The sequence below is a fragment of the Sorex fumeus genome, unplaced genomic scaffold, assembly GCF_029834395.1.
Source record: "Sorex fumeus unplaced genomic scaffold, SorFum_2.1 ptg000061l, whole genome shotgun sequence".
NCBI classification, from domain to species: Eukaryota; Metazoa; Chordata; class Mammalia; order Eulipotyphla; family Soricidae; genus Sorex; species Sorex fumeus.
Window position 1 is genome coordinate 44,183,635 of NW_026606118.1, and position 24,795 is coordinate 44,208,429.

A 24,795-nucleotide genomic window follows, 5' to 3' on the forward strand; every position below is an offset into this window, starting at 1 on the left:
ACCACAATAAGGGGAAGCTCCTTTGAGAGCTGATGGTTTTCTACTAAAAAACAGTTTGTGTGATAAAATTTTGTCTTTATAGGAGAAGATCATTACTTTTATTTTTATTTATTTGGGGGGCAATCTCCCAAGTGGTGGTTAGAAAGTCTGAGGACCCTTCCCAGATATTCTCTGTCAATCAGGAATACGTTTTTCCCCTGATCAAACCAGAGTTGGCCTAAGTAAGCAAGTGCCTTAATCCCTGTACTGTTTCTCTGGCTCCTAGTTCATTACTTTTAATACCTTCTTAGTTAGTTAACACTAAATCAATAGAACAGTGTTTCCTTTAGGAGAATGAATTCATTTACCTCCAGTCCACTGCCCATCCTCTTTCTAATTTCCTTCATGTCACTGTGGTACTGTTGGCGGATTTCTTCTAATTGCTTCCAATATTCCTGAAAAAGAATCCCAATCCAATTTTTTTAATGACTGTGAATAACTTAACCAAAATGTTTTAATTATTGTGAGCTACTTCAGGCAACTTAAAATCTCTCTACAGCTTATGATCTTAAAAACATGTAATTATACAGGAAGAATTAGGAAAGCTATTACTCCTGACGATGATAATTGGCCTCATGTTTTGCTTGTGATACTAATTCCCCATGAATGTCATAGTAGCTCACAGGGAATCTCACTTATGTGTAAAACTCAAGTTTTATGTATGCTAATGACATACAATGACTTTCTTTTTCCACTTTAATAAATAATCCAGTTATGAGTTAAATTTTAAGATACAATGGAGTCTTCATTCCCTAGAACTCAAGAACAGAAACAAATTCAAACACTGTCATATCTGATGAAATTGGTTGAGGTGAGGTCTCCCTATGGGCCAGACTCAAATGGCTAGAGCAGATATGCTTCTCACACGAGCCCTGAGTTAGATCCCTAGCACTGCATGGTTTCCCAGAGCACCAATGGTCACCCCTGAGCACCAAGTTAGGAGTAACCCCAAGAATCACCAGCTCTAACCCAAAGACAAAAAGAAAAAAAATCCCCCACTGGAGTTCAATACAACTGGTTTTCTTTAAAAAGATGGACATGCAGGAGAGATCTGTGACCAGGCTAATGCCACTGGATGGGACAGTGATGCAGCAGAGACAGTGGCCAGCCTGGAAATCAGAATGCGACAAACCCCTAGGTTCCAGGGAAAGGCAAAGGAATATTCTTTCCCCTGCCCATTTCAAATGGATCATAACCCTGCTCTTCCTGGATTTTGGACTTCAGCTTCCAGACTATGAAGCAATACATCTCTGGGTTTTGTTTCTTTCACTGAATGAGATTTGCGGGTAGGGTGTTTGCCTTGTGTACAGCCAGCCCGGCCGAGCCGGGTTTGATTCCTCCGCCCCTCTCAGAGAGCCCGGCAAGCTACCGAGAGTATCTTGCCCGCACGGCAAAGCCTGGCAAGCTACCTGTGACATATTCAATATGTTAAACACAGTAACAACAAGTCTTAAAATGGAGATGTTACTGGACCCGCTCGAGCAAACTGATGAACAACGGGAAAACAGTGACAGTGTGACAGTGAGATTTTGTGGTTTACAACATTACTCATATTGGTTTCTCATGCACCAGATTCCAACATCTCACCCCTCACCAGCGTACCCATCTCTCTCCTGAAGGGATGCCAGGCCCTTCCCTTCTGAATTCATTCAGAAAGAAAGGGATAAGTCTGTTGTTTTAAGCCACCAATGTGGTCGACTGGAAGGCAGCCCTTGAAAATTAATAAAAATGTCTCAAATCATAACAGTGGAAGCTTTGTTGATGTCTGTCAAGGCCCTGGTGCTGTATTCTCTGAGAAAGTGAGATGCCTGTCTCTGTGTCCCTTAAGAGCTCTAGATAGATTATCATTCAGATTTAAAGGAATGATACAGAGCTTTATGGATAGGCAATTCATAGCCTTGACACCAGTTTTGTCAGAAGGGTTAGAAAGGATCCTTGAAAGGACAGGAGAAACTTCCCACCTTGTGGTATTGAGTGTGGCTTTCACTAATGGTACATATGGTTATTCTCTACTATATTAAGAAAAGTTAAAAACAGATAGCAATTAACCATGACAAATTGACTTTTAGTGATTTATTTTCTAATGATTCTATTTGCTTTCCTTTAAGGTTTTTGGACCACGTAATATAAAATAAATGTGCTATATGCTTCTCAAAAGGAGAGAGATAACAAAAGGAAATGCCCTGCCACAGAGGTAGGTGAGATTGGGGGTGGGGGGTTGGGGGGTGGGAGGGATACTGGGACCCGTGGTGGTGGAAAATGGGCACTGGTGGAGGGACGGGTATTTGATCATTGTATAACTGAAACCCAAGCACAAAAATTTGTAAGTCTACAACTGTACCTCATGGTGTTCAGTAATAAAAATTTAAGGAAAACAAAAGAAAGAGTCCATAGGGAAACTGCACTGTATAAACAAAAATGTCTTTTTAGAATAACTGACCTAAAGTTAGCTCTTGAAGATTCTGTGAGCTATCAGTTAATGTCTCCTAAATAGAAAAGCATGCTGAATATACTAATGAAATGTGTATTCTCTTTTTCTGTCATTTTATTATAACTGTGGTAAAATGGTTATAGAGGTATTAACAGTTGTGGTATTCATATACATATTTTGTCAGCACGGTCCTCACGGTCACGGTCCTCCCGTTGTTCATCGATTTGCTCGAGTGGGCCCTGTAACATCTCCATCACGAGACCTGTTGTTACTGTGTTTGGCATATCGAAAACATCATGGGTAGCTTGCCAGGCTCTCCCGTGCGGGCGAGATACTCTCGGTAGCTTGCGGGGCTCTCTGAGAGGGGCGGAGGAATCGAACTTGGGTCGGCCGTGTTGGCCGCTTGTAAGGCAAACGCCCTACCGCTGTGCTATCACATATACCAAAACAAATTTTGCTATATGCTTGCCAATGGGGTGGGAGTGGGGGACCACAATGGCGCTCCTATGAGTGTGTCCAAAATTAGCAGTACAGCTGACTGTCTGCAGAAATTAAACATCACACCTCATCACATGCAAAAGACAGTGAGGAAGTCACAGGACCAGACTGTTTCCCACCTGTTCCTTTACTTCCTTTGTCCTGGGCTGCGGCTCCTGGGACCGAGGATCTTCTCCAGCACATCTGGGCTCTGGTCTCCAGTGATGTCTGCACTCAGCAGAAGATGGACGAAGACCCTATTAGTTGAATAAAATCATTTGCCACACATATTTACATTTTGACAACATCTGCTTTGACCTAGTCCTTTAAAGAAAGAAGTACAACACCTGCGAAACGTGGTATTTCTAACAGCATACTTATAAAAACTATGGACTGTTGGGGCTGAAGAGATAGTACAGCAGGTGGGTCATTCACCTTGCAGGAAGCTGATCTGGGTTTGATCCCCGGCACCCCATATGATCCCTTGAGCACTGCCAGGAGTAATCCCTGAGTGCAGAATCAGGAGTACCCCTGGAGCACTGCCAGGTGTGGCCCAAAACAAACCACGAAAAGGCATGAACTATCAAAGTAAAGAAAATGAGTAAAACCATGTGTGTTGTTTGTCCTAAGCAATCAATAGTATCCACTACCAGCTAAGATCGTCCTCATTTTCTGACCTGGTCAATCATAACTGTAAAATTAAAAATTCTGGGATAGTTTAGCAGCCTGGAATTAGGAAAGGGACTAGAATTAAAGCTTTGGAGCTGCTCAGACAAGAGGCTAAAGAGTGTAGACATTTAGGCTCAAATCCAGATTCCCCAGGCCCCAAATTTGGACTCTGCTGAAGGATAAAGGATAGCTTTCATTTCAAATTAAGTGCAATTGCCAATTTTTTAAATGTGGAGAATTCGATAAAATGGAATCAAAGATCTGTAGCTCTTTTTTTTTTCTATTTGGGTCACACCTGGCAATGCACAGGCATTACTCCTGGCTCTGCACTCAGAAATTACTCCTGGCAGTGTTCAGGGGATCATATGGGATGCTGGGAATCGAACCCAGTCAGCCACATGCAAGACAAATGCCCTACCCGCTGTGCTATCGCTCCTGCCCAGAACTGTAGCTCCTGAGAGGGGTGGGGGGGGGGGGGGGCAGGACTCTGAAGCTTGCCTGCTTGCTTCTCAAAAAAAGAAAGAAAAAAAAACAGACTCAGAGCTGGTACAGGACCTGCCTAAGGCCACACAGTGCTACAGCCTGCAAAGAAACTGGGCTTCCCTGGCCTGCCTCAAGCCTATTTCTAGGATTTCTTGTTTTGGTTTGGTTTGTTTGGGGGCTACACCTGGTGATGGTGCTCAGGAATCATTCCTGGCGGAGCTCAGAGGACCATATAGATGCCAGAGATTGAACCCGGATCTGACACATGCAAGGCGATAGCCCTACCCGCTGCACTCTGGATTCTCTCTGTTAGATTCCAGATTAGCAACCCGGGGCCAGGAGATAGCTCAGCAGTCAGGTTTGAACCCAAGTTGGATCCCCGGTATCTTATGGTCCCTCAAGCACCACCACGCCACCCCGGGGACTCAGCAGCTCCGCACTGCCCAGCTGCACACTGAGCAGTCCAGCCCGGTGACCGAGGATCACTGGGGGTGCCGACTACCCTGGGCGTTGCTTGGGAGGTACCCCCAAACACTAAAATCAGGTGCAGCTGCGCACATGCGCGTCTTGGTGCGCAGATTCAACAAGAGCTCGGCGCCGGGGGGGGGGGGGGGGGGGGGGGGGGGGGGGGTGGGGGGGGGGGCGGGGGGGGGGGGGGCGGCTGGACAGTTCTTGCGGCCACTCACCAGCTGCTGTTCGGCTTTCAGCTTGTACTGTTGAGCCTCACGTCTCCTCTGCAGATACGCGGCGCTGCGGGGAGGTAGAGCGCGCAGGGTGAGACTGCGAGCCTGGCCCGGCCTCGCCTCCCCGCACAGGTGCACCACAGGTGCACACTGGGGCTCCACCGCCGGCTGAGCCAGGAGGGAGAGCAGGGCGCAGCCGGGGAGCCTCAGGGACCCCGCAGGGCAGGGCTGTGGGATGTCACCCAGACTTCTCCCGCCCGCAAGGCCTCCGCCGCAGAGCCGCGCCTGAGCCCCCTCAGACCAGCGAATTTTTCAATTAAGCCAGGAGATTGAAAACTCATCGGTGGTTTGAGGTGCAAGGAGTTGTTGGTCCAAAGGGACAGAAGCATGTGTACATTTGGAGAAGAAAATCTTCCCAGGGCTGCAGCACAGCCCATGGGGCCAGCGCACCTGCTGCCCAGGTAAGATTCCCTGGCACGCCAGGAAGGAGCCCTCTGGCTGCTGATCAAGCTGCTTATTGGTCATGATCCCAGAGACTCAGAAACAAAGCTCAGAACCCAGCAGCGTTTGGCAGAAATGCGTCTGGACTACGCATTAGGTTTTCAGCACCGGACCACCCCAGGTGGGAATGGGTTTCGCGCCTTGGCCTGTTTCCCCTGACTGCTTGGTCGCCATCTTCATCTTCCAGAGGCCTAGGGACAGCCAGGGAAGGCCCGGAATGAGGAGGAATGGGGAGCCACATGGGATGTGGGTGGAGCCACCCCCCCCCACAAGACCGAGAGTTGCCGCCCATGAATGAGCCCTCTGGCTGCTGATCAAGCGGCTTATTGGCCATGATCCCAGAGACTCAGAAACAAAGCTCAGAACCCAGCAGCTTTTGGCAGAAATACGTCCAGACTATGCATTAGGTTCCCAGAACCGGACCACCCCAGGTGGGTTTTGTGTCTTGGCCTGTTTCCCCTGACCGCTCGGTCGCCACCACCATCTTCTGGAGGCCTAGGGACAGCCAAGGAGGGCCCGCAATGATGATGAATGCAGGGCCTCATGGAATGGGGGCAGAGCCGGCCCTCCTCCCATACAAGACTGAGAGTTGCCACCCACGAATGAACCGTTTGGCTACTGATCAAGCTACTTATCAGCCATGATCCCAGAGACTCAGAAACAAAGCTCGGAACCCAGTGGCTTCTGGCAGAAGTGTGTCCAGATTTAATTATTAAAACTTCAGAATTCCAAAATCACGCAGCTGCAATCGCGGCCATGTGTCATCATATGCAATTCATAATCAGCAATAGAAAACAAATTGTCGTCTCTGGAAAGAAAGATGGCGGCCGCACGGGAGCCTTGTGGAAAGCGGGTTTGAGCCGGGCTCGGGGAAGCGGCGGGGACCTCATGGGAAGGGGGGCTTTGTGGGCCGTCCCCCACGCCCCACCGAGGTCGCCGGCTGCCCCCCACGAGCGGCTCTCCGGCACGGCCACGGCCCCGGAGGCACAAGGACTTAGCACAGAGAACCAGCCGCTTGGAGCAGAAAAGCAAATGGACTTGTGTTGATGCGCGCCACCAAGCCTGCCCGGAGGGGGAAGGGCGTTGACCGGCCCGCCCGCTCCTCTCTGGAAAGAAAGATGGCGGCCGCACGGGAGCCTTGTGGAAAGCGGGTTTGAGCCGGGCTCGGGGAAGCGGCGGGGACCTCATGGGAAGGGGGGCTTTGTGGGCCGTCCCCCACGCCCCACCGAGGTCGCCGGCTGCCCCCCACGAGCGGCTCTCCGGCACGGCCACGGCCCCGGAGGCACAAGGACTTAGCACAGAGAACCAGCCGCTTGGAGCAGAAAAGCAAATGGACTTGTGTTGATGCGCGCCACCAAGCCTGCCCGGAGGGGGAAGGGCGTTGACCGGCCCGCCCGCTCCTCTCTGGAAAGAAAGATGGCGGCCGCACGGGAGCCTTGTGGAAAGCGGGTTTGAGCCGGGCTCGGGGAAGCGGCGGGGACCTCATGGGAAGGGGGGCTTTGTGGGCCGTCCCCCACGCCCCACCGAGGTCGCCGGCTGCCCCCCACGAGCGGCTCTCCGGCACGGCCACGGCCCCGGAGGCACAAGGACTTAGCACAGAGAACCAGCCGCTTGGAGCAGAAAAGCAAATGGACTTGTGTTGATGCGCGCCACCAAGCCTGCCCGGAGGGGGAAGGGCGTTGACCGGCCCGCCCGCTCCTCTCTGGAAAGAAAGATGGCGGCCGCACGGGAGCCTTGTGGAAAGCGGGTTTGAGCCGGGCTCGGGGAAGCGGCGGGGACCTCATGGGAAGGGGGGCTTTGTGGGCCGTCCCCCACGCCCCACCGAGGTCGCCGGCTGCCCCCCACGAGCGGCTCTCCGGCACGGCCACGACTCCAGGGCACAGAAATCAATCTCTTAACTAGCTAACTTTTAATAGAAATTCTTCCAGGGTCAATAAGTAAAATAGCAGAAATTCAAAACCGCGCGGCCGCTATCGCGGCCGCGCGACATCATTTTATTCTTAAACCAAGTTCTAGAAAGCAAATCATTTCACAACGCTGTTTCAGCATGTCTGATTGGGGGGGGGGTGGGTCGTAAACTCTAAACAATAATTGTGCATCTTCTATCGAAATAATCTATCTAGTCAAAGTAGATAGAGTATTAACTAGAACTCATCTGCCTCATAAGAATTGGGAGGGGTGGGAGGTGGGGGTCTATTGGGGTTCGGGGTTAAAAATGAGTATTGGTAAAGGGAAATGTGTTCGGTATCTACATGACTGAGACCTAAACCCGAAAGCTCTGTAACTTTTCCCACAGTGATTCAATAAATAAATAAATTAAAAAAAAAAAAAAAAAAAAAAAAAAAAAAAAAAAAGAAAACAAATTGTCTAATGTTGCCTTTTCAGCAGATCTGAGTGTTGGGGTAAAATCCTAAATAATAATGATGGGTTTGGTGTAGCAATATTGAATGTAAACAAAGTACAGAGAGAGTGACGTGGAAATCATCTGCCACACTGGTAGGGGGAGGGTGTAGGATGGGGGATATATTGGGGGTTTTGGTGGTAGAAAATGTGCACTGGTGAAGGGTCAGGTATTTCATCATTGTATGACCAAGACTTAAATGTGAAAACTGTGTAACTGCTCTCACCGTGTTTCAATTAAAAACAAACAAACAAAACGACTCCCTGGCATGGCTGAGAGTGAGTGAGCCCCGTGCCACAGCCAGATCACGAGAAACCCCAGGGCCTTTGAGCACCCCTTGGAAGATGTGCCCCCTCAAATAAAAGGGAAAGCAAATTATGAACGAATTAAGAGTATGAGGTATTAGGTATTAAAATGAAGAATCTTTTTGGTTTATTCATTTCAGGATGAACTGGAAGGCTTTCAGAATAAATATTAATGTAAGAAGATGTTTTCAGAGGACCAAGTCTAAGTTAGAGTGTGACATTACCATGGTTCTGGGGACAGGCGGTGACCCTCCCCTGCCATTTCTCTTCCAGGAGCATGGTGACAGCCCTCTGGCGCGTGGGCTCTCCTCAGCAACTCAAGTTGGGCGTAATAGTAGTCGTAGCGTCTTTCCACTGCAGCAAGTCTGGGCCTCTCCACCATCCTTGTCTGAGGGATTCAGACAGAGGAGTTCTTTAAAATATGGATAATAAAGTAGATTTGTACTTTGGGATTCCCAAGGGGGATCACCCCGGTCACTTGGCCCATGTGACAAGCCTAAGTCAGAGTGAAGTGTGAGACAAGGCCTCACAGTTATTTTTGTTGGTTTGGTTTGGGTTTTTTGGGCCACGCCTTGTGGTGCTCAGGGCTTACTCCTGGCTCTACCCTCAGGGATCACTCCTGGCAGGACTTGGACCATATGAGGTAAGTAAAGTAAAGTAAAGGCCCTCCTGTTGATCGTCGATTTGCTTGAGCGGGCCCAGTGACGTCTCCATTGGAGACTTTGTTGTTACTGTGTCTGGCATATCGAATACGTCACGGGTAGCTTGCCAGGCTCTGCCGTGCGGGCGAGATACTCTCGGTAGCTTGCCGGGCTCTCCGAGAGGGGCGGAGGAATCAAACTCGGGTCGTCCATGTTGGCTGCGTGCAAGGCAGACGCCCTACCCACTGTGCTATCGCTCCAGCCACCATATGAGGTCTGGGGATTAAATGCAAGATGGCTGTGGGCAAAGCTAGTGCCAACCCATTGTCCACGTTGGATCATAAAAGCAATCTAACTACTTACCAATGCATTTTATAACAAGTCTTTACATGAAATAAATACTTCCAATTAGTCCTCTATTTAAAAAAAGTTAATAGTCTTTCTTTCTTCCTTCCTTTCTTTCTAAATTGAATCACTGTGAAGGGTCAGGTATTTCATCACTGTATGACCAACACTGTCACAGGGTTACTCATGAAAGGGTTTCAGTCATTTCAAACACCCATCCCTTCACCAGTGTATATTCCCACCACCAATGTCCCCAGTTTCTCTTCCATCACCTTCCCCACCTTGCTCCCCACTACCCTGCCCCGCCTGCTTCTATGGCAGACACTTTTCTCTGTCTCTGTCTCTGTCTCTGTCTCTGTCTCTCTCTCTCTCTCTCTCTCTCTCTCTCTCTCTCTCTCTCTCTCTCTCCTTCTGGGCAATATATTTTGTAATATAGGTACTGAGAAATTATCATTTGTATCCCTTTACCTACTATCAGCACTCAGTTCTTGTCCAGAGTGATCATTTCCAACTATTGTTGTCATAGTGGTCCCTTGTCTGTCCTAACTGCCCTCCCCTCACCATCCCACTGGTGGCAAGCTTCCATTCATGGACCAATTCTCCTATCCCTTGTTTTTATTGTCTGTGGGTACTAGTCTCATGTTATCTTTTTTTACATCCCACAGATGGATTAAACCATTCTATGTCTGCCTCTCTCCTTCTGACTCATTTCCTCTATTTTAAAGAATCCATGCAACTTCTTTAAAAATATAGTTCTTAGAGAGCCAAAAAGATAACACCGTGGGTAAAGCTCCTAGCCTTGCATGTGGCATACCTGGTTTTGATCCCTAGCACTACATATAGTACTCGGGTGATGCCTGAGCCTGCAGTCAGAAGTAAGCTATGAGTACCACCAATTCTGCTGGCTTAGAAAAACAAAAACCAAACTAATATGCAATTATAAATTTTAAAATGGCTCAATAACTGGAGCATATGCTTTGCATGCAGGAGGCCATGGTTTAAGCTCCCTGAACCCAGTGGTCCCTCAAGCACTGTGCCAAGAGTGGCCCCTGAGTACCCGCCTGGTGTGGCCCTAGCAACAACAGTAACAGAATGCAATTCTTTTTTTTTTTAATTTTTATTAGTGAAACACCATGAGACACAGTTGTAGACTTACAAATTTTTGTGCTTGGGTTTCAATTATACAATGTTCGAATACCCATCCCTCCACCAGTGCCCATTTTCCACCACCACTGATCCCAGTATCCCTCCCATCCACCTTCCCCCCCCCCCCCCCCCCCCATCCTACCCTTCCTCTGTGGCAGCGCACAGAATACAATTCTTGGGCTGGGGAAATAACAGAGCTGGAGCACATGCTTCACATGCAGGAGCCATTGGTTCAATGCCCAGCACCTCATAGTCCACTTTGATTGAGCCAGGTATGGCCTAACACCACCCCCCCACCAAAGAAAGCTGAAAATAGAAATAACTCCTTTTAGGGGGAGGGAGGTTTGGGCCACACCCAACTGCTTAGGGCTTACTCCTGGTTCTGTCATCAGAGATCCTTCCTAGCAGTATTTGAGGGCCAGTGTGTATTGCTATGGAATGAAAGTAGGTCGGCCCTATTCAAGGCTGTACACCTTACCTGCTTACCACATGCATCTGCAAGTATTGACTTTCTGGCCCCCAATTTACAACTCTTCACTTTAAAAACGATACAAATTTTAGCATTTATATGCCAATTATTCACTAGTATAGACTAAAAAAGATTTAACACAGATGAAGTGAATTTAAATAACTGAAACAGAAAGAACCTCTGGGTGGGGGGGGGCAATAATCAATGGTTATATAATAGAATTATCCAATTACAGATACCATGTCAGAATTAGCCCTAGCACTAGCACTGTCATCCGTTGTTCATCAGTTTGCTTGAGCAGGCACCAGTAATATCCCCTTGGTGAGACTTGTTGTTACTGCTTTTGGCATATCGAATACGCCACGAGGAGCTTGCCAGGCTCTGCCGAGTGGGCAGGATACTCTCGGTAGCTTGCTGGGCTCTCTGAGAGGGAAGGAAGAATTGAACCCAGGTAGGCCGCCTGCAATTAAAAGTGTAAATTGCATCTTTTCTGCCACTAGCTGAAAACAGAAATAGTACATGTGCAGCAAGGAGCTTGCCTTGCATGCATCCAATCCAGCACTTTTATGGCACCCCTCCCCCCAGCACCACTGGAGTAATCATTGAGCACAGAAACAGGAGCAAGCCCTGAGCACCACCAGGTAAAGGTAAAAAGGTAAAGGCCCTCCCGTTGATCGTCGATTTGCTCGAGCAGACCCAGTAACGTCTCCATTGGAGACTTTGTTGTTACTGTGTCTGGCATATCGAATACTCTCGGTAGCTTGCCGGGCTCTCCGAGAGGGGCGGAGGAATCGAACTCGGGTCGGCCATGTTGGCCGCTTGTAAGGCGAACGCCCTACCCGCTGTGCTATCGCACTACCAGGTATGGCCTCCAAACCAAAGAAGATAAGTAGGTAGGTAGATAGATTTTAAAAAAAGTAGCTGCTGTTCAATAAAGTTCCATGTTAATTTTCATACAAAATAGTACTATAAGCAAAAAAAAAAAAAAAAGAAACAACGAAAAAAACCTGTAGACTTCAAAATCACAATTCTCTCCCCATGAACATGTGTGAATAGGTCTGTATATATTTGTCACCGACTTAAAAACCAAAGGAAGGACTTAGTTCCACTTACAGGCAGGGGCTTCTCGGACGCAGCTGGCGGTCTCCATCGGTCTCTGGGTAACACAGTCTTCCTGGTGGGCACTGATACCCTGGCTCTTGGCAAGCACATTCCCTGGAATCTCACTTTCTGTATCTTAGACTCTAAATCAACCAAAGGAGAACAACTTCAATCTGTATGATATCCACACCTTTAGTATTGATGCTTGCAAAAATATAAACATTTGAGATTTCACACCACAGTAAATTTACTTAAGCCAGTGACTTTTTCCTTTTTCTTTTTGGTTAAACAGAGAGATGCTCAGGGACCACCAGGGCTACTCAGAGGACCATGAATGTTGGGATGGAACCCAGGGCCTCAAATATTCCAGGCACGTTCTCTATCATGTGAGCCACATCCTTGACCCATACAGAAACACTTATGCCCAGCAGGAGCAGTGCTGATGGGACATTATTATTATGTATTTTCTCTGAATGGAAGAAAATCATTTTCCCCAGGATTTATTTGCATATTTTAAGTAATGAAGAATACAAGCTTTTTTAAAAATAGAAATTAATGATAACTTTTACAGAAATGATATTATTAGGATAAATAAATGGAATTATCAGAGCTAGGATAATCACATTGCATTATTGTTTGAAATATGACTAGGTCTCTAATGTCTTCTGAAGTATCTTTGTTGACATCAAAATTTGTTCTTGTTTTTCTATTTTGAAACACATACAACGCTCTTTCTCCCTACCTCCTCTTAACCGCTTCTAAATATTCTCAACATAGACCAATATGTAACACAATATCAAACCAAACTGAGCATGACAAAGAAGCTCATTTACCTTTTTTCCTATTTTCCTTCATTTTAGTTTATCATGCAGTACCAGTTCCTTGGAGAGATTTTTCAACTCTTCCTCATCCTTTCAGTTCAGATACTGGTTATAGCTAAATCATAACCAGTATCTGTTTCTCTTCTATTACAGACTCAATAATTTTCCTTCTTTAATTTTTCTCTGTCTTAAACACACACCCGTACACAGAAAGAGAGATAAAGAGAGAAACAGAGAGAGAGGGGGAGGGAGAGAGAGAACCCCACCATCTAATTCCCAGCACTAGAATTATTTCCCTTTTTATCATAGCTATAAAGCATGCTCTGATTTCTTTGAGTATTACATAGTAATGCTTCCCAGTCTGTTAAACCAATTACGTCCAAGATACTCACATGGGCTTTTGCAAGAGAACAAAGGAAGGGAAAGGAAAGAGAAGAAAGGAAGGAAAGCAGGCAGGAGGGAAGGAGGGGGCAGTAATGGGAAGAATTTATAAGCGTCCATTCTCTGCATTTCAAAATAGGTAAAGCTTCATCTCATCATCTGTGTCTGTCTACGAACCTCCTCTTATTCAGGGGTAGCCCTTTCCTGCACAAAAGGCTGGTTCTAACTCTTCAGTGATCTCTTTATTAGTAAATTACTGCTTCATGGAATTTTTCTGACTAATGAGGAGAAAAGAGATGAGTCCTCCAGGTCACAGTTGAGTTTTAGATAAGTTCTTGGGCACATTCACCAGTCACTGTTGAACAAGATGATTTCTTTCTCTGAGCTTAGATGGCTCATATTTTTTCATTTTGTTTTGTTTTGGGACCACACGTGGCAATGCTCAGGGCTTACTCCTGACTCTGCACTTGGAAACCAGTCCTGGTACTGCTCAGGGGGACCAAATGAGATGCTGGGGGTTGAACCTGGGTCAGCCATGTGCAAAGCAAGTGCTTCACCCATTGTACTATCGCTCTGGCCCTAGATGGCTCATTCTTACCGATATGATCAGCCCCATATTATATCTCTCTGCGTGAACAGTTGTCATGAATGTTTTAGGTCTGCATATCTATGAACTGTCTACGAACCTCTTCTTATTCTCTACCCCTATCCTGCACAAAAGTTAAAGTTGGTTCTGTTCACTCTTACCATGAACTGCCTTCCCAGCAGGTCGGGAAACTGATGGTTTTGATCTGTTTTTGAGATTGTGCTTGAATTCTTCCTGAATGGCCTGAAACCAAATATACATGTCAAGACCTCACTAACCCGAAGCTCTGGCAAACTCCAGACAGAATCACCTCAAAATTTACCTCAGGAGTCAAGTGTTTGGCAATAAGTTTCTCTAGAAAAGGTTTTCTCAAAATGGAGTTGACAGATGGTCGGGCTCTAGGAGAGACCTTGAAAAGCTGAGATATCAAGGCCCTCAGGTCAGGGGAAAACTTTGGAGATATGGGGGTGAAATGTGCTTGACAAATCTTCAGAACCAGATGGTGTAAGCTGCTCCCCTCAAACTGAAAGGACAAGGAATAATGATGCTATGTCAGCAAAGAGTACAACATCATCTTTTAGAGTATTAGCATAAAATAAAATAATAGACATAAATTGTGTGTTATTGTGGATTAAGACCAGCACCCTTCATAGACAAGCATGCATCTATTACTGAGTGACAATAACAAGCCCAAAACTCTCTATTTATTATAATTTTGATAAAAATTGTTTTTTAAAAAACTAAAAGCAGGCTATATAGTACAGTGAGTAGGGCGCATATGGCTGAAGTGGGTTTGACCCCAAGCACCCCTTACAGTCCCCTGAACCCCTCCAGGAGTGATCCCTGAGCAGAGCCAGGAGTAAGTCCTGAGCACTGATATATCTCCCCCCACCGAGTAAAAATGAATGAAAATAAAAAGATTAGCAGGTTCTGCCCCTTTGGGTGATGGATTTATTTGTATTTTTCCTGGCTATTTATAACTTTTTTATTCCTTATACTTTTTTATAGAAAACTGGGATGGGGGTTCCCATATAGTGCTCTGGGGACCCTGGGTCTCCTGGTGAGTCTTAGCCACCATGACTCACAGTTCAGTGTGAAGATACAACGATATGTTCAGCTGCATGGTGTGCTTAAACCAGTCCAAAATAATTAGGTGATGAATTCAAAATTAAAAGGCAGCAAACTCTCAAAATTAAAAACCAGCAAACTCTTCTGGGAAGGGTCAGCTGATATGGTAGAAAAAGTTTCCTGTGTCTAGTTCTTCTCCCCAAAACCCATTCTACAGGATGGGATGTGCTGGAAATTAGCCAGATTAGCCAGAAATATGTGTTTAGACTTGCAGACTCAGGATATTGCCCACCACGAAAGTTACTGAAGTGGCTGCAGTGCCCACTGTTCTGTGAAACCTGCCCTTACTGAAAACTGATTCTCTTGTGTTCTACATCCACTGACCACACAGGCAAGACAGTTATTTTGAGGACATGGGTCCACATCTTCCAGCCTGCTGGCTTGTTGTTGGATCTTTCTCTACCTGTCCTTTGGTGTCTGGATTGACCTGTAAGCCCTTGAGTGGCAGTGGAACCGACCTTTGAGGAGAGTTGGCAGATCTGGTCAGACCCTTGATAATGATTAAAAACAATGATGATCGTGATGGTGGTACTGATGAAGATGGCAGCATGGACGAGTTAACACAGTAGGCTGAATGCTGCTGCCCATCAAGAGGCCTGCTTACAACTAGCCCTTAGTGACCCCTGGGAACTTAAATTTTAGGAGTGTTTCCACCCCTTCCTAAAGGTTCAGAGTGACACTTTTCTGCCTAAACTATGAAAACAGCATTGGTGGCAGAGTACTTTGTTCCCTTCCCAGGAGTTTGGCAGCTTGACATGTAAAGGGTAAAGGGTGTCTCCCTGACTAGTCCCCAACTAAACCCTGACACAGGGTCACTAATGAGCTTTCTCAGCTGATAGCATGACGCATGTGTTGTCACGGCTTATGTCTAGGGGTATGTAGTCATCAGGTGGGGCTTCATGGACAAGAACTCATGGAAATTTGTACAACATACTTCATCCCATGCACATTTTCCCTTTGCTTATATATGTATATGTGTGTGTGTGTGTGTGTGTGTGTGTGTGTAACGATCATGATCACGATCATCCTGTTGTTCGTTGATCACCTCGAGCAGGCACCAGTAACATCTCCTTCATCTGTGTCCTGAGATTTTAAAAAGTGCCATATTCAAGGCTCTTTCAGAGTTAGGAGAATGAGACCCTTCATTGTTACTGGTATTTGGCATATTGAGTATGCCACGGGGAGTTTGCCAGACTTCGCCATGTGGGCAGGTTACATTCAGTATGTGTATGTGTAACATACATTCATAAATATATTATTTTTACTTTTATATTTTGTTTTTTGCTTGGAGGCCACCCCCAACAGTGCTCAGGGGCTTTTCCTGGCTCTGTGCTAACCCTATTTTGGCTACCTTATGGTGCCAGGCATGGAATCAGGGTCAAGCACATTCAGATACACACTTACTCCCCAGACTATCACTCTGGCCCCAAACACTTGATTTCTTCATGGCAATGTGCTAAATAGTCTATCCTCCAGCTTGGATTTTCCTCCTTCCCTTCCCTTTTCTATACAATACGGCTTGGATGTGGCATCTGCGTGTGTGGCTGTGCTGCTCTCTGGGGTCCTGCTCACTCTCTGCACCCTAGCTGGGGGTGGGGGTGCAGGAGGACGCACACTGCTGAGGCCCAGCAGTCCCAGACAGCAGGGATTCTGGTACCATCCTCTGCACATGGGGGTACAACCGACATCAAAGCCACAGCTTCCAGCTTACAGGCAGGGGCACTTGCCTTTGAGCTTGCCCTAGCCCCAACTTGGATGCTTCACTTCCTAATATAGAATAAACATCTTTCCATAACAATACAGGAAAGATTAACCATCCTCCACCAAAGAGTGTCCATATAATTTTTAGTGCTCAAATAAAACTAACATTTTTTCACTCAGAAGTTGATTTCACTCACACAGTTTCACTGATTAAATGTTAGTCTGATGACAAACATACTTACGGGATGTCTGAGCGTGCAGAGTTCATATAAGACACAGCCAAGAGACCAAATATCCCTGAGGAAGATAACAGTTTACATAACAAGCAAATATTCCTAATACTCAATGAGAGCATTTACCCTTAGAACCTTCTATTTGTGTTATTTTAAAATCTTAAGTAGGTCAACCACTTTTCACAAATGCTTTTAGATGCATAATCAATTCTCATTCTCATCAAGACAAAACATAAATGAAAACAATATTTAGTTTGCCCAAATCCCAGCAGAGAAGAAGTATACAAACTGTGTTACATGGAAGGACCTTTATAAAACTACCCATAGATCAAATAAACCACAAAGATTTTCAGTGAGTCATTAGATATTCATTCCTGTAAGAAAGGTTAGTTGTGAAGCCCCCTGCCAATTGCTCCCACCACCATCCCAGCTCCCAGAAACCCCCGCCCCTGTGCCCACAATAAACATTTTTCATGACAGATTTTATCTCCTGGCCCTTGCATTTCCCTACTGAGAGATGACATCTGCCACAGAGCTATCAACCCAGACTTCACAGCATGCATCTCCCTCCTGAGATGAGTTCAAGTACACATTTCCTATTCGCCAGGATATTAGAAAATCACCATATGGTTGCCCAAACAAATACTTGCTTGTGTTGCCTTAATGAAATATTTTTTTCTATTGCAATCAGCCTACCTGTAGGAACAGAAGAGGTTACTGGAGAAGCAATAAAGCAGAATCTCTTCCTGTGGGTCTTCATTCCCTGCCTAGGCCTTGGCTTGGCTCTTTATTACATATTCTGTTAGTAATTTTTGAATTTGTTGACAGTTGTAACTAGTTAACGGCTAAAGTAGATGACTCAATATTTACTTCAACTTCATGTTCTCAAAGGAAGTGTGGGCAGTGAACTAAGATGTGACTTGTCCATGGAACACTGCCTTCATATGTGAGGAAATTTGTTTTGCTAGAATCCGGTTGATATGGGGAGGTAATATATTTCTGCACATGCTCTTCACAGACCCAGTTAGACTCTGTCATGAGCACAGTCTCCAGCACTCAATAAACATTTGAAAAGTGTAACATAAGATTCTAGACCAAATCCTTAGTACTCAGTTTTTTTGTTTGTTTGCTTTTTTTTTCCTTTGCTTTTTTGGGGGGGTCACACCCGGCGATGCTCAGGGGTTACTCCTGGCTCTGCACTCAGGAATTACTCTTGGCGGTGCTTGGGGGACCATATGGGATGTTGGGAATCAAACCCGGGTCAGTCACATGCAAGGCAAACGCCCTACCCACTGTGCTATTGCTCCAGCCTCAGTACTCAGTTTTATGGAAGATGTTTAGTAAGGAGTTTTCTTTCAGAACAAAATCCATAATTATGCCTAAAAGGTCACAGGGAAAATAAAGTTAAGTGAAAGAAGCAAGAAGATAGTATAAGCATCAAACGAGAAGGAATCAGTAAGGTGTGGTAACGGGGGTCCAAGACTTCCTTTGCGTGTGGAGGGGAGTAGAGAGAGACAATGAGGGGTGAAACAGAACACCAAATAGGTTTCTAGAGCTTCTAGAAACTCCCTGTTCACTTCCGTTCACATAAAATTTAGTCTTTGGGGGTTTTCTCTTGGCCCAAACTCCTCCTCTGTCTCCAACTGTGTTCTGTAGCCAGTGGGTGAACTCTCCAGTTTACAGAAGTGCTTAAGAAATGAAGTGCAGGGAGGGAACCATGCTGAGGACAGTGGAGAAGCCGAGGCTGGTTCTGGTTTCCTGGTCTCCATGGGGCAGTGGCTGCCAGCTAAGGATAGGCCAAATCAGAGTAATTAAGTGTTGGCTCAATTTCTAAGAAGTGACAGGACTGCAAAGCCCAAGCTCGCAGCTCACTGCAGCCTGAGTGGCCACCAGCCCCCACCAGCCCTCACCCACCCTTCTACAAAGGTTTTCCTGGCTGCATTCCTGCTCCTGGAGAAGTCAAATCCCAATGGTTGTGGTGGGGGTGGGGAGGTCAAATCCCAAGGATTGAGGGGGTCAAAACCCAAGGCAGGCAAGAGCACCACACCACAGAGATGCCTCCGGACACTGCACCAGGCTATTTCATCTGGGGAAACCTTGGGTGGGGTGGGGGGATGCCTCCACCCACCCCAACAGAGCTCCAGCAGCAGAAGAACTCCAGACTTCAATCACCGCCAGGCTCACAACTGATCTCCACAGGCCTGGAAGAGACTCATCCATGAGTAAATCGGCTGAAAAACCCAGGTATGTAGGTTTTGTGAGCAAAATCTCCAGGCTCGCAGAGTCGAGAATGGGTGACCTCCACCCATCTCCCTGTTCTTCTGGAGGCCTGGCAGTCATGCCCATGAACTGCATCTGGCGCCACATAAGCTCATTAACTGGGAATGATCCAGAGACTCACAAATAAATCTCTTAGAAGAGAGTAACATGAACAACACACCGCAGAGATGTCTCCGGACCCCAAACTCCAGTTAAAATTAGCCTCCACTGCAAAACAAGAACAACGACAACAAAGAACTCAAGGGATTTGGGGTGGGAGCTGAGGAAGGATGCTTGTGGGGAGTGAGAAGCAAGAGAGAAGGAAGAGCATGTTTTTTTTTAAAGCCTGTTCTTTAACACTGCAGAGGAACATTGGTTATTCCCTTTGTAAATCTTCCATCTGTGTTCTGCCTTCTATTTATTCCTTGGTTTATTTTAAATGAGAAGAGTCTTTCTTCCAAAAGTTCAAAAGCTTCAGGGCATAGGGAAATAGTATAGAAGACCCCTGTTAAAATCCCAATTTCACAGATGAAGAAAACAAAACAAAGGCAGTACAAGAGATAGCACATCTGATTTTACTAAGACTTTCAAATGGATAGTTAATCACTCACGTTTTGTTGTTGTAGGGTTTATTCTGACATATCTCTGGGGACAGGTAGTAAGGTGTTCCAACACATGTTCTAGCAAGCTCCATGGAACTGGGATATTAAACAAATAATAAAATAGCACAGTTTATAACTGGAGTAAGAAGAGGTCATTAAGACATGGACATCCAAGAACAGGCGTAAATAAACATCACAAAATGTGGGCATTAAAATAAAGCAAAACATTGTATATTTATACTAGAATAATAAAACCAGCTGCTTTTTTTCAATCAAACAACTGTAAAACTACATTGTCTTATAAACCTTTTAAAAACGTTATAAATTAAAGACCCCACAATGGCTGGGGGCTGTGTCTTAGATCTAGAACACCATATTCACATGTGTGAGGCCTTGAGTTTAATCCTTGCTAACTCAAAAAACAAAAACAAAGAAGTATCATTGTTATATTACAAAGCTCCATTAGAAAAGTTTTTCTCTTTCAACTATCATAGGAACAGAATCTTATTATTTAAAAATGTGGAAAATATGAAAAGGAAAAAAAGTACCCATAATTTTACTAGCCCTTAAACACCTATTATTAAATTTCTGATATAGTTCCTTATTGTTCTTTTTCTTTTTTTTATTTGAGGGAGGTGGCACACCCAGCAGTGCTCAGGGCTTACTCCTGGCTCTGTGCTCAATAATTACTCCTGGTGGTGCTCAGAGGACCGGATCAAACCCAGGTCAGCTGTGTGCAAAGCAAACACCTTATCCTCTGTACAATTGTTCCAGCCCCATCTTGTACTTTTTAGATGCATATTTTTCACATTGCTATAATTACAGTGAATTTAAAATTCAGAATTCCACTTTCACTTTGATTTAACAACAATTTTCTCACAATATCAAAAACTCTTCAAGTTTGTGAATGTTAATATTCTACTTCATGACTGTGCCAAATGATTTTCTGTTTGTTTATTTGGTTGAGGGTGACACCCAGAGGTGCTCAGGGCTTACTCCTGGCTGGGTTTTGGGAGGCTGTAAAGGTGCCAGGGACTGAGCCCAGGTCAACTATGTGCCAGACAAACTCCTTACCTGTTGAACTGTGTTTCTGGCCCCACTGCCCAAGTTTTTATTAAATTTCACCATCTTGCATGTGCTAGTAATAATTTCAATTATTCTACTTCTCAAATTACTCTCTTGGAACAAATTCCCAGAAATAAAATATGTTAAATTGCTTGATATTTATTACTACCAAATTGTCTATGAAAACATTTCCACCAATATATTTCCTAACAGTAATGGTGAACTTGTCTGTTGCACTAAACACTCACTAGTTTCAAGCATGTTAAAGTCACATCTCATTCAATCAAGTATATCATACCACATATTACCACCATTGCCCTAATCTGCCAAGGCTTATATGAATAGTTATCTTCAGTCATTTGAAAGCCATGTTAAAAATGCCATAATTCATTAAACCTAAAAATACATATTTGGGCTGTTATAACAGAATGAAAAATGATTTTTTGTTTTTTTTTCTTTTTGGGTCACACCTGGCGATGCACAGGGGTTACTCCTGGCTCTGCACTCAGGAATTATCCCTGGTGGTGCTCAGGGGACCATATGGGATGCCGGGAATTGAATCCGCGTCGGCCACATGCAAGGCAAACACCCTACCCACTGTGCTATCGCTCCAGCCCCTGAAAAATGATTATAAGTACTTACTTGTTTAAGACTTTTGCTATACCAAAGTCCCCAAGCTTTGCAACACTTCCACTCTTGCTAAGAAATATGTTCTATAAATGGAAAGAATGGTACATCAATAGCTAATTTTTAAGAAAACAGAGATAAGTTCTATCTAGTCTTCTCCCCGAGCTGTTACCTGTGCTTTGATGTCCCTGTGTAAAATCTTCCTGTCATGAATATGTTTTAGTCCTAGAGAAATCTGAACAAACCAATTCAGAATCTGAAGAGGGGACGTAAAAAGAAACTAAGTCAGCAATTTAGCCATGAAATGTCTTGACGATAACATACAAAAAAGAGACCAATTATACTATATTTGTGTGCATATATGCTTATGAATGAAGCAAGTAAATGTATCATCTTATCATATTATTTTCATTTTACAACCAGAAAAATAAAGATACAGAAAGGTGCCGGTTGTATTGGTATCAAAAGAAAGTCCCCTATAACATACCAGAAAAAGATGAACAGAAGAAACCAAAAGGAAGATAGTTAATTATATTTGTTTATCTTTTTTTTTTTTGCTTTTTTGGGTCACACCCAGGGATGCACAGGGGTTACTCCTGGCCGTGCTTGGGGGACCATATGAGATGCTGGGAATCGAACTCGGGTCGGCTGCATGCAAGGCAAACGCCCTACCCGCTGTGCTATCACTCCAGCCCCTATTTTTTTTTTTATCTTTTTAGCACTAGGTTGCTAACTGTATCAAAATATTAGACAATACTGGTGTCTAATTATAGGTTTTTGTTCCTTTTATTTTGGGAACCACATCCAGCTGTGCTCAGGACGTACTCCTGGTTCTGCGATCAGTGATCACTCCTGGTGCTTTTGGGGGACAATATGGGATGCCAGTGATACCACCGGGGTTGGCCACATGAAAGGCAAGCACCTTACCCACTGCATTATCTCTCCAGACCCTCTAGCTTTTTTCCTTTTTAATGTAAAGAGTGGCAAGGTCAGAGAAAGAGAGAGAGGAAAAAGTTGAGAATCTTTGGAGGCATAGTACCGCCAGAAGGTCAATCTGTACCTGTGAGGTGAGTGCATCAGCAGCCTGATGGTGCCTTCAGACTTCCAGATACCCCAAAATTTCTGCTGTGCCTTTGGCCAGACCCCAACAACTTGGGGTAAAGTTGTTTGCGTGACATCATATGTTGTTCATAACCAGCAATAGAAAACAAATTGTCTACTGTTGCCTTTTTGGCAGATCTGAGTATGGGGTAACTGTCACTGTCCTCCCATTGTTCATCGATTTGCTCGAGCGGGCCCAGTAACATCTCCATTGTGAGACTTGTTGTTACTGTGTTTGGCATATTGAATACATCATGGGTAGCTTGCCAGGCTCTGCCGTGAGGGCGAGATACTCTCGGTAGCTTGCCGGGCTCTCCGAGAGGGGCAGAGGAATGGAACTCGGATCGGCCAGGTTGGCTGTGTTAAATGCCCTACCACTGTGCTATCGCTCCAGCCCCAGTATGGGGGTAAAATCCCAAATAATAATGGTGGGTCTGGTGTCAAAATATTGAATGTAATCAAAGTAGAGAGAGAATAATGTGGAAATCATCTGCCCCATAGGTAGGGGGAAGGTATAAGATTGGGGGGGGAGTATATTGGGGTTTTTGGTGGTGGAAAATAGGCACTGGTGAAGGGACGGGTGTTTCATTGTATGACCGAGAGTTAAACCCGAAAGCTTTGTCACTGCTCTCATGGTGATTCAACAAATAAAATCATAAAAAAGGGGGGGGGGAAGTAAGGTAGAGTTAGAGTTCATGCCCAATTCAATCAACCTAATCAATGGCTAAATAAATAACAATACTCCTACATAAAAAAGAGAATCTTTGAGGGTATTAAAATTTGTAATAATCATCCATTATATATACATTCTTTTTTGAAAATTGAATCACTGTGAAATAGACCTCACAAAGTTATTTATGATTGGGTTTCGGGCATACAATGTTCCAATACCCATCCCTCCACCAGATAACAGAAATTCTTAAAACTTAAAAAAATTTTAATTTAATCACCATGAGATCACGGTCATGGTCCTTTCGTTGTTCATAGATTTGCTCAAGCGAGCCCAGTAACGTCTCCATCATGATATTTGTCGTTACTGTGTTTGGCATATTGAATATGTCATGGGTTGCTTGCCAGGTTTTGCTGTGTGGGCGAGATACTCTCAGTAGTTTGCTGAGCTCTCTGAGAGGGGCAGAGGAATTGAACCTGGCTCGGCCAGACTGGCTGCGTGCAAGGCAAACGCCCTACCGCTGTGCTATCTCTCTAGCCCACACCATGAGATAGACCATTACAAAGCTATTCAAAGCTGTTCATACAGTGCTCCAATGTAAGCTGTTCATACAGTGCTCCATCTCTCTACCAATGTAAGTTTCCCAGCACCAATGTCCCCAGTTTCTCTCCTACCACCCCAAAACTTCCTTCCACCCTCCTCCTAGACTGCCTCTTTAGCAGGCATTCCTCTCCACTTCTCTCTCTCTCTCTCTCTCTCTCTCTCTCTCTCTCTCTCTCTCTCTCTCTCTCTCTCTCTCACACACACACACACACACACACACACACACTTTCCTCCCTCTCCCTCTCTCCAGTCAGGGGGGCCCAAAAACACACAACAGAAACACCAACTGCACTTTTATATTCATTACAGCACTATTCACAACAGCCAGAATCTGGAAACAACCTGAGTACCCAAGAACAGATGACTAGATAAAGAAAATATGGTATATCTACACAATTAAATACTATGCCGCTATTAGGAAAAATGAAGTCATGAAGCTTGCCTATAAATTCTTAAAACTTTTTAAAGCTTAATTTTTTAAATCATTATTTTATTTTCTTTTAGCTGGTCATCTGCCTTTTTGTTAAATGTGTTCTATGAAATTTATTTAAACTCTTCTAGAGTGTCATGGATTCTTTTTACCCACTGCATTATGCAAAAAGAAGAAAAAAATAGGGAAAAAGAGATAATCCAGATACTAAAATCTAGTTATAGTTTTAGTTCTTTCCAAACAAAAGGAAATATAATTCAACGTTTTGTAAAGATAAGATTTTTTTCATTAAATGCAGCAAATTTAGGACTATCAAGGAAGAAAGGAGTAATTCTATAAATATAGAATTGAATATATAATATAAATTAACATATAAAAATATTTGATTAAGTTTAGAGAGGTTAAGAATATTGCTTCCTTGGTCATTTGTGCATTCACACTGTAGCACTGTCCTCCTGTTGTTCATCGATTTGCTCGAGCGGGCACCAGCAATGTCTCCATTGTGAGACTTGTTACTACTGTTTTTGGCATATCAAATATGCCACGGTGAGCTTGCTAGGCTCTGCTGTGCGGGCAGGATACTCTCGGTAGCTTGCCAGGCTCTCCAAGAGACCAGAGGAATCAAACTTGGGTCGGTCGTGTCGGCTGCATGCAAGGCGAATGCCCTACCCGCTGTGCTATATAGTTATATATTTTTATTTTTATTTTTGTTTTTGTTTTTTGTTTTTTTTTCCTTTTTTTATTAGTGAAACACCATGAGGTACATATTTTTAAATGCTCCATTTTTTTTAGAAGGACGTTGCATAGGCATGATGCATTTTAATGAAAAACAGGCTGAAGGAACAATGGCCTACAGGAAGGTGGGAACGTTTCCGTGGCATGTTTGAGGCCTCATCA

General features: G+C 44.8%; 1 protein-coding gene across 1 annotated transcript in view; it reads right to left on the reverse strand.

The window, feature by feature from the left end:
- NEK5 (NIMA related kinase 5) overlaps positions 1-24,795 on the reverse strand; it is a 74,237-nt gene that overhangs the window by 32,379 nt on the left and 17,063 nt on the right. Inside the window, 12 exon segments of the mRNA XM_056126269.1 lie at positions 348-434; positions 3,088-3,204; positions 4,786-4,849; positions 5,762-5,770; positions 8,214-8,377; positions 11,704-11,834; positions 13,641-13,722; positions 13,802-14,002; positions 16,551-16,605; positions 19,412-19,498; positions 21,110-21,180; positions 21,267-21,350. Of these exon segments, the coding sequence (XP_055982244.1) occupies positions 348-434; positions 3,088-3,204; positions 4,786-4,849; positions 5,762-5,770; positions 8,214-8,377; positions 11,704-11,834; positions 13,641-13,722; positions 13,802-14,002; positions 16,551-16,605; positions 19,412-19,498; positions 21,110-21,180; positions 21,267-21,350 (1,152 nt within the window).